Source organism: Mesoplodon bidens (assembly GCF_964165515.1).
Source record: "Mesoplodon bidens genome assembly, chromosome: 3".
Lineage (NCBI taxonomy): Eukaryota > Metazoa > Chordata > Mammalia > Artiodactyla > Ziphiidae > Mesoplodon > Mesoplodon bidens.
The window spans coordinates 27,317,327-27,331,675 of NC_138178.1; the positions used below are offsets into that span (position 1 = coordinate 27,317,327).

The 14,349-nt window shown below is 49.1% G+C and overlaps 1 protein-coding gene across 2 annotated transcripts in view; it reads left to right on the forward strand.

Moving 5' to 3' along the window:
• The first annotated feature begins 479 nt into the window (after nt 1–479).
• PITRM1 (pitrilysin metallopeptidase 1) overlaps nt 480–14,349 on the forward strand; it is a 40,331-nt gene continuing 26,461 nt past the window's right edge. The window contains exons 1-14 of one of the 2 annotated variants that reach the window (XM_081227016.1): nt 480–675; nt 2,834–2,939; nt 4,894–5,000; nt 5,152–5,303; nt 5,847–5,961; nt 6,040–6,136; nt 6,793–6,953; nt 9,160–9,286; nt 9,539–9,627; nt 10,332–10,460; nt 11,045–11,158; nt 11,310–11,406; nt 11,925–12,059; nt 13,261–13,399. In XM_081227016.1, the coding sequence (XP_081083142.1) occupies nt 623–675; nt 2,834–2,939; nt 4,894–5,000; nt 5,152–5,303; nt 5,847–5,961; nt 6,040–6,136; nt 6,793–6,953; nt 9,160–9,286; nt 9,539–9,627; nt 10,332–10,460; nt 11,045–11,158; nt 11,310–11,406; nt 11,925–12,059; nt 13,261–13,399 (1,621 nt within the window). In that variant the 5' untranslated portion in view covers nt 480–622. Of the gene's footprint in view, nt 676–792; nt 1,189–2,833; nt 2,940–4,893; nt 5,001–5,151; nt 5,304–5,846; nt 5,962–6,039; nt 6,137–6,792; nt 6,954–9,159; nt 9,287–9,538; nt 9,628–10,331; nt 10,461–11,044; nt 11,159–11,309; nt 11,407–11,924; nt 12,060–13,260; nt 13,400–14,349 lie in introns of those variants that run through there. The other variant, XM_081227017.1, reaches the window with a different exon arrangement.

Here is a 14,349-nt window from a genome sequence, read left to right on the forward strand (position 1 = left end):
ATCCCTGAGGTTCGAGTAGGCCACGTGTGTAGTCCCCCCAGGCACGAAATGCCGGTGGGGAGCTGCCCTGCGGTTTGCTGGGGATATTCTGGTTGGGACCGTTCGTAAGTAAGAGCATGACATCATGGAGTCGTGGCCGTGGAAAGCAGGTGATGCAGTCCTCGAACCTTATCCACGAAGCTACACAGCCCGGGGCTAGGGCACCCGACAGGAGCCTGAAGCTGGACGCCCTTCTCACTTCACTGCCGGAGACCTGCTAATGGACGCCTGTACGCACAACCTCCATTCCGGAGACCAGCGCCCACCTGTGGCCAGAGGACCACTCAATTCACCTGGCTCAGCGTAAGTCCGCCCCTCCCCTGCACACGCCCGCCCCTCCCCTGCGCAGGCCCCGCCCCTCCCTACGCCTGCCCGTGGCTCTCAGCCCCGCCCCTCCGTCGCCTCGCCCTCCCCGCCCTCGAGTCCCGCCCCGCCGCAGCGGGGCCCGCCCCCTTCCTCGCCAGCCTATTGGAGGAGCCGTCGCCCTGCGCGCTGGCCAATAGGGTGGCGGCCGGCTCGTCCCGCCCCGCGCCGTGCGTGGGGTTAAGTGGGGTCACGGCCGGCGGTGCGCTAGTCAGAAGCCATGTGGCGCAACGGGTGGAGGTCCAGGATGGCTCTGCGGAGGCTGAGTGGCCGGTAAGAGGCGGCGGGGGACGGGGAGGAGGAAAGGGGGAAGTTTGTGGGGAGCGAGGAAGGGGAGGGGAAAGTGAAGCGGGGAGGGAAGGTGGGCGGCGAGGGCGCCGGGAGCCCGGCGGGCGGGCGGGCGCTCTAGGCCTCGGGGTCTCTCTCTGGTCCGGGGTGCCGCACCTCAGCACCTTGTTCTGGGGCTCCCGGGGTCACTGCCTGGGGGCTCCGGCACCCCGGGGCCCCTCTGCTGTGGCGTCCCGCATCCCCGGCCCCCTCGTCTGGTGGCTTGTGCACCCCGGGGCCCCTCGCCCGGGACTTCCCGCTCCGAGAGCCCATCGGGATGGCAGAGCAGCCCCTCCAGTGGCCTCCCCCCAGAGTAACGGAGTTCCTGTCCAGTTACCAGGGTTGGGGTGCTGCAGCCAGGAAAGACTGGGGTACAGCCGTCGAGGACCTGGCCTGACCCCGCTCACTCCGGGCCTCCCAGAGCGGTGGCCCTGCGTGCAGGTTGTCGGGGTTTTTGAGGTGAAGATTGTCGTTGGTGTGGATTTTAATGCGAGAATAAAAGTAGGCGGCAGTTACGGGTCTAATTAGGCGTTAACTCCATTTCCCTGTGTGTAGTTGTGGGCAGGGAGGCCTCAGGCTCCGCAGCTGCGCTTACTTACCTGCGGCCTTGATGAGAGTGGCGGCTCGGGGAGTGGAGGAGGTTTGTGTTTAATGAGAAGGTTTATGGAAAAAGTGTGTTTAGCTGCAAACCATGAATGAGTATCATTTGTTTTGAGTTTGTAAAATAGGACAATATTTTACTTTTTAAACAAAGATGAATTGTTTAGTTTCATGCTAATTCACAGAATTTTGTTGAGTTTGTAAAATACCAAAACATTTTACGTTTTAAAGGAAGATGAGTTGTTTAATTTCACGCTAATTCACAGAATCTTGTTGAGTTTGTGGTGGAGTTTAGCTGCTGTTAGCCCAGGGGAGGGAGCAGGGGGTTGTCTGTTGGGCTGCCCTTATTGGTGTTTTGGGTTAAAATCCTCTATCTCATAATTCTAAGAGTGGCTAAATCGGGGAGGGAAGTGTTGGTTGTTTATAGAACATCCTGTACTATTGCCTGATATTGAATGAGTCAGTGTATTCTGTGCTTATCTTATATAAAAGAAATATTTTTGGGATACATCGTTAATGTAGAAAACACCATAAAACGTATAATGCAGTTGAGAGAAAAATTATTTAAAAATAAGCTGTGTCACCATTACCCAGTTTAAGATTACCCCTTACCCATCCATCATACGTCATAATTCTCCTCCCTCTTAAATGAAATTGCCCTTCTGGTTTACAGAAATAACCTCCTTATTTTTCTTCGTGTTTTTACCATCCATCTATACTCCCATGATACAGCGTTACCTGATTGAACAGTACCTGTTTAGATTAATATTGTGTCTGTCCTTTGTAATTTTTTTTGGTTTAGCATCATGTGCCCACATCTTTGATACATACAGTTGTAGTCCATTCATTCTTAGGACTAAGTTTATCAACTGAATAGTCCACAATTTATGTGTTCTCTGTTGCTGGACATCTGGGCCGCTGGGGTTTGGGACTCTTGGGAATGGTGTATGCGTGTGTGTGTGTGTCTGTGTTTGTACACGTACGGGTGCGGGCACCAGGGCATGAGCGCAGGTCTCCAGGGCACATATATCCAGGGGAATGAACTGCTAATCTGAATAAGGCCAGTGTTCTTCCGCAGTCTCCATTCAGTGTGCACACCCAGTGGCTGTGTGTGAGTCCCTGGTAATAACTAGACTTCTTGGTTTTCACCCATTTGGTAGGTACGTAATGGGACTTCATTGTAGACTGAGTTTATTGGGATACTGTGATTTTGACATGAGTTGTTTTTTACACAAGGGAAATGGGTGTCATAATTGTATTATAGTTATTTATGGACATGTACAAATAAAAGGTTTTCAACATTTATTTATTAGTTGACGTTGCATGAGTTGAGATAAAACTGAAAGAACTTTAATGGAAATTTCCTGGAATGTGTTTAGAAGATGCAGGTTTTCATTTTTCTTTGAATTCTTTATCCCATGACAGCGTTTTCATTATGTTGCTGAATTATGTTAGCTAATCTCCCTGCAAATCATGTAACTTTGATTACTTTCCTTAAACATAGCAGCGCCAGCCTCGGAGCATGGAGGTGGTCGAGCACCATGGCCTGTGAGAGGGCGCTGCTGCGGTACCGGGTCGGAGAGAAGATCCACGGCTTCACTGTCAGCCAGGTAGGCCCTGTGTGCTCTTCCTGTGTCAGGTCCCAGAGCGGAGACCGCAGGGGGTTTTCATCTGTGTCCCCAGGCCCTGACTTCCTCCTGTTCCACAGCAGGTGCTCAAAGGAGCAGAGTTTGCAAATGAAGGGATTTTCTGACTCTTAAATGAGTACAGATCCCTAACCCCTCCCCTGAACCCCTAGACGCCTCACATCTTTTCAGAGCTCGGAAAGTAAATGAACGCATTTTTGTTTCTGCATCAGTCGTGACCAGTAATGAAGACTGAAGGCCCCACATCTATTCAGGTCAAGTTTCACCATCGGCTGAGTTTGCTCCAAACTTAGGCAAAATCTTTCTGTTTTTGAGCCATTTGGGTTTCAGGATTATAGAAAAGAGATTGTGGGCCTGTAGGTACTTAAGTTTATGTAAAAATGGGTTTTATTTGGTTATTGCTTTGTTTGGCTTAAACTTTCACATTGTTTTTTTCTTTAATGCTATAATTGAAACCAATGCACATCATATAATTGACTGGTTGCTGGTTTCACACTGTGCTTGACACTCTAATGAGAACAGAGGAAAGCAGCTCCCAGTCAGAAGGACACGTGTGCAGCTGCAGGACAAGGAACAGCTTGCTGAGGTGCAGAGAGCAAGAGGAAGATGCAGGAGGGGGCTGCTGGGCGCTGGGTGGGGACGGGTTTGTGGAGCAGGAAAGGAGAGCCGCCATCTGTCTCCAGGAAACGGGAGCGGGCCCAGCACAGGGACAGGGAGTGTTCAAGGCAGGGTCCAGGAGCTTTGAGCCACTTAGAGGGGTTCATGGCTGTGGGCGACAGCATTTGTGAGGCCTCTAAAGACTTCTCAGGGGAGTTGGGATTTCTAGTACAGTTGTGGTTAATAATGCCTTGTTCAGAGGCTGATTCTTTTCCTTTATGTTTCAAGTTTTGTAGAAACTGAGTTTATGATAAGCTATCATGCTTTTGAGAAACAGTTTCTGTGAAAGCTGTTTATGAGGCAGACTGGTTTTAAATTCATTGATCACATCTTACAAAGCACAGTTGTGAACTCTGAGGTATAAATCATTTCGAGACATAAATGATTTCATAGGTATAGCTTACGTGGGCATCAGTAGAACACTTGAAGCACATAGGTTTTGTGGCAGGGCCTCCAGAGCAGGCTCAGGACACCCGAGTTCTCATCTCTGCCCTGCCAGTAAGTTGTCAGCGCAGACAAGTCACTCTCACGGCTGTGTGGTGGTTACGATGACGCGGTGCTGCAGTTGAAGGAGAGGGGCCTTGACACAGTTGCTTCAGTACCGAGGACAGTGGAAGTTACGGAGGCACGCACGCATACACAGCCTCCAGCAGGGGTGAGAACGGGTTTGCCTCTGTGGGGAGTGATGTGTACCCTCATGGACCCTCCCACCAGGGACACGTAAATGGTGATAGCCCCAGCTCACCGCCAGGAACTCATAAACCGGTAGAGGCAAAGTTTAGCCCCAAGAGCATCCTTCAGCTGCCCCAGGCTCGGGTCCATCTCTGTGTTTACCTCCTGGCGGGGCTGTTCTGAGCATCCCCGGAGATGAAGTGTGCGAGAGACACCACAGACATTCCAGGCGAAAGCCTGATCTCCTTCGGGGCAGCCTGGTGTGACAGAAGGGGTCTCAGTCCAGGCTCTGTGGTCTTAGCAAACCGTCTCATCACCCTGATGGGGTGGGAATGCTTGCTTCCCAGCGTTACCTGTGGCGCGGTCAGGAAATCCCTAGCCAACAGTGAGCATTGAGGAGAGAAGGTGTGCCTTGTCCTCAGCCCCGGGTCCTGCCTTCCTGGTCTGTGGGCTCTGCACATGGTGGTTCCTGCCAGTACTGCCTTAGCCTCAGGCAGGCAAGCTGGTCCCGCAGCCATGGATGCACTGTCACCGTCCTGGACGCCTTTCCAGCCGAGCTGAGTTGTTCCTGTTTTCCTCGTTGGTTCAGGTAACGTCTGTTCCTGAGCTGTCCCTGACCGCCGTGAAACTCAGCCATGACAGCACGGGAGCACAGCACTTGCACCTGGCCAGAGAGGACAGAAACAACCTGTTCAGGTGTGTGCTGCGTCCTGAGGTCTCGCTCTGGACGCTCTGCTTGGAGCATCTACTGCACCTTCAGCAGTTCACAGGGAGAGTGGAGGGGTTTCCCTCCGCTGCTCCCCACAGCCAGGCGGCGGCTGACTGGGTGTGGGCCCTGTCCCCGCAGCGTGCAGTTCCGCACCACCCCCGTGGACAGCAGCGGTGCCCCGCACGTCCTGGAGCACACGGTCCTGTGCGGCTCTCAGAGGTACCCCTGCCGGGACCCCTTCTTCAAGATGCTGAACAGGTCGCTGTCTACGTTCATGAACGCCTTCACGGGTGAGACGCGGTCTGGGGACGCAACCTGCCTTCCTGCAGTTTCTGAGATTGCGGGAGGGTTGGGGTGTTGGCACTCAGGAGACTGGGGTAGATTTCCCATTCCCTGTCTGGAGGACGTTAGAAGCTTAATCATTTGGGAAAGCCAAATTGTGGTTGATTATAAAACCTGGAGTTTAGGAAAAATGTGTCTGAGTTTTGTCTGGAAAAGGTGACAGCCATTTTCTTTGGGGAGTAAAGTTAGAAAGCTCAGCCTCGGGAGCTTAGGTTAGCGGTGATGGTGCCGGTGTCTGGGTGGTGACTGCAGGAAGCCGGGCAGTGACGGGCTGGCGACGGGGGTGGCTGGGCACACGCAGTGGGCGCTCCATGGGCCAGGCCGTCCTCTGGGCCCACGGTGACCCCGGCGCCAGACCTGCCGCCCAGAGTGGGCGCTGCTGGTTCTGTGCCCCTGCCAGGTCAGGCCTGCCGTGAGGCTGAGACGGGGCTGAGGTGGAGGAGTCCTGCAGGAACTGCTGTATTTAAAACCGCCCTCTTCATTGTGTCCAGCTAGTGATTACACCCTGTACCCATTTTCTACACAAAACCCCAAGGACTTCCGGAACCTCCTATCCGTGTATTTGGATGCAGCCTTCTTCCCTTGCTTGCGGGAACTGGATTTCTGGTATGTTGTGATTGGTTAATTGATCTTTACCTTAGTGATAGAGTCACCGTCCCCATGTAATTGTTTGTTACTCTTTAGTCAGGAAGGATGGCGACTAGAACATGAGGATCCCAATGACCCCCAGACGCCCTTGGTCTTCAAAGGAGTCGTCTTTAACGAAATGAAGGGAGCGTTTGTGAGTGTTTTCCTTTTTCATGTTGGGCTAAATCATCTTACTGTATGAAGTGTTGAAGTACAAATAGGCTTGGTAGTTAGTTGGCGTCCTCCCCATGTCACAGTTTTCTCACTGTGAGAACAGGAATTAGCGGGCACAGTGCCGTGAGCAGGGACTGCAGGACGGTGAGCTGGACAGCAGTTCCCAGCTGTGATGTGGGAGCCACAGTGACCTGTGACCTGCAGGGCGTCAGCCAGGTGAAGACCGCGTTTCTGACGATCCCGAGTGTCTTTTCCACTCTCTCTTGCCTGAGTATACGGTGGGGTTTACAGATTTAATTACAAATCAAGGTATCAGTAAAGACCACTGCATAGAGTGAACGTCTCAGTCAGGCAGGTCACAGGGATTTTTGGCTCCCGGTGCGTGTAAAAGTTACGTGTACACTTTACTGTAGGGCTTAAAAGTGTGTGGTAGCACCACGCCTGAACAAACCGTACACACCTTAATTAACATCGCTTCATGGCTGAAAGATGCATCGGTGGGCGGCCTCCTGTACCACGAGAACGGTTGTCCTTGCGGGATGTTGGTGGGTGTGCTCCCAGGACGTGGCTGATTTGTTGAATTACACGAACAGTCCCTGCGTTGGTCTTCACGTACACGTGTACTTTTACTTGAAGACAGATAACGAGAGGATGTTCTCGCAGCACGTTCAGAGCCACCTGCTTCCCGACCACACGTACTCAGTGGTCTCCGGAGGGGACCCCGTGTGCATCCCGGACCTCACGTGGGAGCAGCTCAGACAGTTCCATGCCGCACACTACCATCCCAGCAACGCCAGGTGACTGCCGGGTGTGTGCTTTCCTTGCACTGTCATGCTTCTCTCCAGTTCGGCTTGGAAAGGTTTGCTTAACAATTGTGTGCGTGTAGACACTCCTTCGGGTCTGCAGCCGTAACTCTCACACACCCAGCACGCTGAGGGCCCAGCCTGCGCGCCCGCCTCCTCTGCGGCTCAGCTTTGTGCTGAGCGGGTGACGGGAGGCTGGCAGGTCCTCCTCGCAGGCTGACACGGACGCTGGAGAGGTGCCCCCGAAGTGGCGGCTGCATCAGTAAACCTCAGAGATTTACTTCCTGATAGATTGCTTGTGTAAGATACCGTTAATAATAAAACGCTAATAGCCGTGTTTGCAAATACATTAGGCGTTCACGAAAAGTCATACTTGCAAGATTATTTTAAGTACAAAATTCTTAAATTTAAATTATGAAAAGTCTAAAGCATCCAGGAGCGTGTAGAGAGTAGAACAACGAACTCCGTACACTTACCGCATAGCTTCATCCTTTGGACGTGTACGTAGGTACATGTAGATACATGCAGATATGTTCGAGGATGTTCTTTTACATGAGATACTACCATTTTCACGTTTAACAAAATAAAAAATAATTGATTAAAACCACCTATACCTCAGCCCAAATTGATTTTCCAGTTGTTCCCGAAATGTTTGATCAGATGAGGCCCACAAACTGCCTTTCCCCGCCGTGTCTCCTAAGCACCCTTTCTAGTGGGACAGTGCCCCCTCCTCATTCTCATGGACCAGGCCCCCTCTTGACTTTCTCGCCTCCTGGGGTGTCTCGCCGCTTCTCTGGTATCGGCGGCCGTGCTCCTGTGTTTCCTGAGAGCTGGACATGGGTCCAGAGACTGCCTGCACCCTCATAGGTGATGCCTGCGTGCCTGCGGCACCCAGCGGGGATGCCAGGGCTGGTGGGATGGTGATGACGACCTCGCTCCACTGAAAGCCCGCTCCCCCTGTGGACCCAGGCCGTCTGCTGGGGTGGCGTGCTGGCCCCGAGAATATTCAGGCTCCTCACGGCCTGGGAGCGGCTCTCGTGTTCAGTGATAATTGTTGCCTGGAGCAGTTCCTGTGATAGGGTTTGCAAATTTTCTGAAGAATTCTGTAATTTCTTCTATATTTATTGGCTGGGTTTCTGTAAAGAAGAGTTTACCCTGAAGCACGGTTCTCCCGGGAGAGGCGGGGGGTGGGAAGTGGGAGTGAGGCTTTCCCCGGCTGTCCAGTTGTGGGGGTGGGCACTCCTGCAGTGATGACAGAAAGGACTTCTTTTTAGTCTTGTTTGAATTATTTCAGTTTTTAAAATATCGTTACAACCTCATGGAAACGTTTTCATATATGTGTATATTTAAGGTGTGATCAAGTGAAATTAAAATAAATTTTTTTAATGCTCAGATTTGCCCCACTGTGGCCTAAGGAAGTTCCTTGACAGTCATCCTGTCTTTCTGAAGGTCTTTAGTCTTCAGTAACTTCACTGGTTTCTGCCCCAGCCCCAAATCCAGGCTCATCCTGCCCCCAGTCCGTAGCTGGCCTTTTCTCTAGGGAGTTTGGAGCTAAATGCAGACGGGCATATAGAGACTGTGTTTAGATGGCACCAGGGGTGCTTGTTGCCACTGGATTATCACATTCTAAATTCCGAGTGGGAGATGTGACGGGATCTTTAGGTTGCTACTTCCCTAGCCCTTAAGCGTAGCTCACACAGCATTCTAGTACAAAGATGAAGTCTGTCATTGTCCTCTTTATCCCCGATGAATAATATGTTGTCTTAAAAACATGTGTGACCTGAAACTTGTAGCCTAAGTTTGAAGTTAGTGAGTTAAATTTTGTTTGGTAGTCTTAGGTGGATTATTGTGTTACTGTAGCTAAGGTCTTACGTATTTTAATGTGCAACTTATTTGGTTTTTGAAACACCTTTATAGTAGATTCAAAATGAAGAGCAGTTTTTGCCAGAGTACATTTAATTAATCCCTTTTGTACAATTTGTGTTTTGTTTGAACCACATCTTGTAAAAAGAGCAAAAGCCTCTTTGTTGTTTGTGGTTAAGTGAAAAAAGGTGTTCCTGTATGAAGTTCACTTCAGCGTGGAAACTGGCTCGTTATCGGCTGTCATGTCCTGCACGCCTTCCAGTTCATACAAAGCCGTCTGTGTTGATTTCTAATCTTTTAACCTAAAATAAACTAAGGTATTCTCTCAAAATTTCAGGTTCTTCACTTATGGTAATTTTCCGCTAGAACAGCATCTGAAACAAATTCATGAAGAAGCACTGAGTAAATTTCAGAGAATCAAGCCATGTACCGCAGTGCCAGCCCAGAAGCCTTGGGATAAGCCTGTAAGTGCCGGGTCCAGAGTCATCAGTGTCACCAGGCCTGTCAGATACGTGATACGGAGGCGCGGGCGTGTGTTAATAGGGTTTTCAGATGCCGTGGGCTGTGCCATGTACGTAACAACTTCTCAAGCCTGAAGAGCAGTTATTTGTTTGGGAGGAAAGTTAATCTAGTGAAAAGTATCCCGTGGACCGTTTTACACATCAGGTAACCTGTGCTTGTTTGAAGCCCTTCACACACGCTCTGTCCTCTTCCAGAGGGAGTTCCAGATCACGTGTGCCCCGGGCTCACTGGCTGCGGGCTCCTCAGAGCAGACGACCATCAGTGTCAGCTTCCTCCTGCCAGAGTGAGTGTGCGTGGAGCTCATGCTGCTGACCCAGTGGGGACGGGGTAGCTGGGAGGTCGGGGGCGGAGGACTCCACTTGGGCGTAAGTGAGTGGACGGTAAGAATTTGGGAGTCCAGCAGTGTTAGGTGTGGGGTGTTTTTAACAACGTCTGGGATGGTTTGGGTTTAGTGTTGGGGTCGGGGATGCCTCTGCGCGTGAGAAGAGCACTGTGAACTGTGGCCTTGAAAGAACATTGTTCACACGAGACTGTAATCCCAGAGGCCTGGGCCCGCAGGGCGTGTGGGCAGGAAGGGGTCCTGCCGCGCTGTCGGTGTCTGCCCTCTGCAGCTGCACAGCCTGACCGAATGGCCCCGTTTCCTGTGTGTGTCGCATCTGCGTGTGGGCGGTGCAGTTATACTGAAACAGTGCATGTCAGAGTGCTGGGCAACCCTGTCGTGTGATAGCATGTGATGTGCAGCTCTGTTAGCCTCAGGGTTTTGGAAGCCCCAGAATCCCAGCATATGAGAGCTTTGAATATCAAAAAATACTCTCTTTACCCATGTAACTGTTAAAATAGAGGTTGAAATGCAAGAATTTCTAGTAGAATTTCAGTTTTGGGGGGAAATAAGTGTCAATTTAGTAGTGATTTTAATAATTTTGAAAACATTATAAGGGCCAACCGTTTCCCGTTTTTTCCTCCCCCCTCCCGTTTTTATAAATGAAGCATCACTGACACATTTGAAGCCTTCACGTTGAACCTTCTGTCTTCACTCTTGATCAGTGGCCCCAACTCCCCCTTCTACAAAGCCCTCATTGAATCTGGACTCGGCACAGACTTTTCCCCTGACGTTGGGTACGTTTTATTATCAGATCAGATCATTAGTCCACGATTAGGGGCAATTTTGACATTTCACAATGTCTGGACACATTTTAGGTTGTTACAACTGGCAGCTCATGGGCGGGGGGCGGGTGTAGATGCTCCACATTCCATAGTCACAGGACGGCCCTCTTCCCGCCCCAGCTATGGTTCCAGGACAAGCTGTTTGTGTCCCCTGCAGGGGACATTTGGCAAAGAAAACCAAACAAAACCCAGCAAGGTAGCTCTTCCAAGATCTCAGAATGGCATACTGCTGCCTGTTTTAAAAATCAGGCCATTAAATATTCTTTGAAGTCTTAAGATTTTGTAAAGCTCTCTAGATTTATTCTGCCTTAAATCTTAAATATAAATTGTGATTTTTAGAAATGTTACGAGGGCATGAATGTAAATGTGACCAGTTGTATCTGAGCAGCAAATACCCAAGGATGCTGCTTTACTGGCTTTCTCATGGGGGAGTCCTTGCCTGTGTCCTGTAGAGGATTTGATCTCAGTAAAGCATCTTATAAACGAGTGATGGAGGCTGTACAGATTCTAACGCATTACCTGCTTTTGTATCCCAGTTACAATGGCTGCACGCGGGAGGCCTACTTCAGCGTGGGCCTGCAGGGTATTGCAGAGAAGGACATTCAGACAGTCCGGGACCTCGTGGATAGGACACTGGATGACATCATCGAGTACGTGCGGTGTCTGTGGGGCTGGGCTGGAGTCCCCCCTCCTGAGTGCAGGGGGCACTTTACGTCACAGAACACATGCTTCTTCATGGGAGCTGCCTTGTTCAGAAACATGGATTTCTTCTCAACATCTGAGTTCTTGGTGTTTCTATAGGAAAGGATTTGAAGATGATCGAATTGAAGCCTTACTTCATAAAATTGAGATACAGATGAAGCACCAGTCTGTCAGCTTTGGACTCGCCCTGACGTCTGTGTGTATTGCTTAAACACCTCATTTCTCTTTTTTTGTTACCTTTATAATTAGTGGTTCTCGAAAATATAGATTGTTATTCACAGCACCTTTCATTTGAACCTTGAAAGTGACGGTGTTTCGGATTGGATATAAAATTACTGTTAATTTAATTTTAATAATACATTGGCTTGTCTTTTTACTAGCTTACTTCATTAGCTTTCCAATGTCTTATTTTTTAATAGATTTATGAAGAGTGCTTTAAACGGATAGGGATTTATGATAACTATTAGTAATTATATTTTCCAAAAAGTAATTTTTGAACCTGTGCTTTTTAATTTGTTAGGGAAAAAACTCACATAGAATGAGTTTAGTTTTCCTTCTTCTAGCCAAAGAATGACTTAATTTTTGTCATGAACAGTCATCTGTGGTATTTTTAAATATAGAAACTGAGTCTTAATGAAAAGATAGGCTTGGATGTTGGCTGAACCAACGCAGAGTTCACAGGTAACGTGCCACATGTTGTGACCCCCGTTGCAGTACGTAGCTTCCTGCTGGAATCACGATGGGGACCCCGTGGAGCTCCTCAAGCTCGGGAGTCAGGTGGCTCGGTTCCGGAAGTGCCTGGAGGAAAATCCAAAGCTTTTGCAAGAAAAAGTAAAACAGTATTTTAAGGTAAGAAACTTGGAGGATTTATGTCTGTAGTTTTGAAGTTGAATTTTATAACAATGAAGGAAACATTAGGAATATAATCTACATTGTGTAAGTCCACTTCTGCTAATAGGCAGGTGACATAATTTCTTATTAATTAAAATTGTAAATGGTCATATTAGCTTTAAAAATTCAATTTTCCAGATTCTTAGGTTGGTTTTATATAAATATGTGCATGTGTTTTTTTTACATATGAATGCATGTAGGTATGTGTATAACAAAACATCTGCCCGTGTTTTTGTCGTGTTTTGGTAATAGGATATATAGAATACGAGAAGAGTCGCCTAAATGTTAAATGTTCTGGTTGTTTTTACCAAGGCGTCTTCTGGTGCTCGCTTGTTTGTCTCCACAGATGTGTGGGCTTTTGTGCTTGGTGTGTGTTCCTTGGTGGATGGTCACTGATAGGACAGAATGTCATCCACCTCCCTTGCCCCGGGGGTTGGGGGGTGGGGGGGCGACACCATCCTGCCATGAGTGGAAGCCACGTTCCTGTGCACCAGCATTTGGGGCCATTCGGCCAGCAGTCTCTCTTGAGTTACGAGTTATTTCACATGAAGTGCTTGTCGTGCTGTAACTCTCCCACTCTGTGTAGTGTCACAGGTGAGCCTTTTGCATGCGTGTGTTTCTAGTGGCTGCGTAAATCGGGCACATTAAGTCACCTAACATTTATTTTCACGTTAGGGCAATATCTGTTTTGTCCTCATAATTTATAGAATACTGAGTGCAGAATTTAGTCCCAGCCTTTGAGAAGTTAACAGTATAATGAAGACTAGATAAAAATTAAATTCCTTTATTCTACGTTATTTTCCATTTAGATTAAAGCCAAAGGTTTATAATACTAAAAAGTGCAAGCGGTTTCTTTGTACAACCAACGTGTAAAGGGAATGTTGAATGTCAACGCGTTTGTGGTTAAGACGTAGTAACCATAGTGGTCGTGTAACAGCACCGGCCTGTGTGGAACACGTGGTCCCCGCAGAGCACATGGACCTCGAGGATTGCGTGTGGCTCACAGGCTCTCCACACACAGCCCTTTGGGGCGAGTTCTGTTGTCGTGACTGTGTGAAATGGGAAAATGGAACTGCAGGGCCCCGAGACCACCCTGCTCAAGGCTGACTCGGTGCTGGACATGATAAAATCTTGTTTTAATTTGGCTTTTTTGTTGCAGAATAATCAGCATAAGTTGACTTTATCAATGAAACCAGACGACAAGTATTCCGAGAAACAAATGCAGCTGGAAACAGAAAAACTGAAGCAAAAGATCAACTCTCTTTCACCGGAAGACAAGCAGCAGATCTATGAAAAAGGTCAGGCCTGGTAATTCCCTCACATTCACCCAACCCCACTGTGCTGTTTAGGGATAAGTGTCGTTTCAGCCAACAGTCCTCTGTTGGTTGCCTGTGGAGTTCTCTGTTTGGTGCAGTGGGTTCAACCCCAGTAGGATTGACCCTGTTTTTAGAAAATCCACCCTGTGATTCAGCAGGAAAGGCAGGCATACTGGAAAAGAGGTGGCTTTATAAGGTGTATTCATTCACAGATTTTACAAATGCCTTTTCTATACCAGGGGCTGTAATAGGCCACTAAATGTGTGTTGTGTTGCAGTACATAGTTAACTGCAAACGGGCCCTGTGGACAGTGTGAACTGGGGGTTCAGGAGAGGCAGGTCTCAGGGGCGACACAGGCCTTGAGCTCGTCATGGAACCCCCCCCTCCACCCCAGTCCCTGTGGTGCAGGCGCTATGAGCACAGAAACGGGTCTGTGGTATCTTCCAGTGCTAACCTGCACTGCCTGTAAAGCCCGGTGGTCCTACTCCTGAGCGTTTACCCAAGGGAAGTGAAAGCATCGGTCCACATGGAACTTGAGCCAGCCTCATGTCCACCCACGTGGTGTCCACACAGGGAAATGCCGCTCAGCCATAAAGGGGACCACAATACTGATAACACTCAATATCCACGAGTCTCAAAGCATTGTGCTAAGTGCACAAAGGAATACCTGTGGAACAGGTTCGTTTACCTGAAGCCCTAGAAATGGCGACGCTCTACTGACAGAGGCCAGTGAGTCCGGGAGCACAGTGGGGATCACCTGCGGGGAACCTTCTGGGGTGATGGCACCTTCTGTATCATGATACCTTTGTCAGAATCCATTGGGTTGTATCTTTAAAGTTGTGAATTTTATCGTATGTGACTTATGTATTAATGAAGTCTATTAATATATATATGCATACACACAGTACACACAAATACATATACACCCCCCA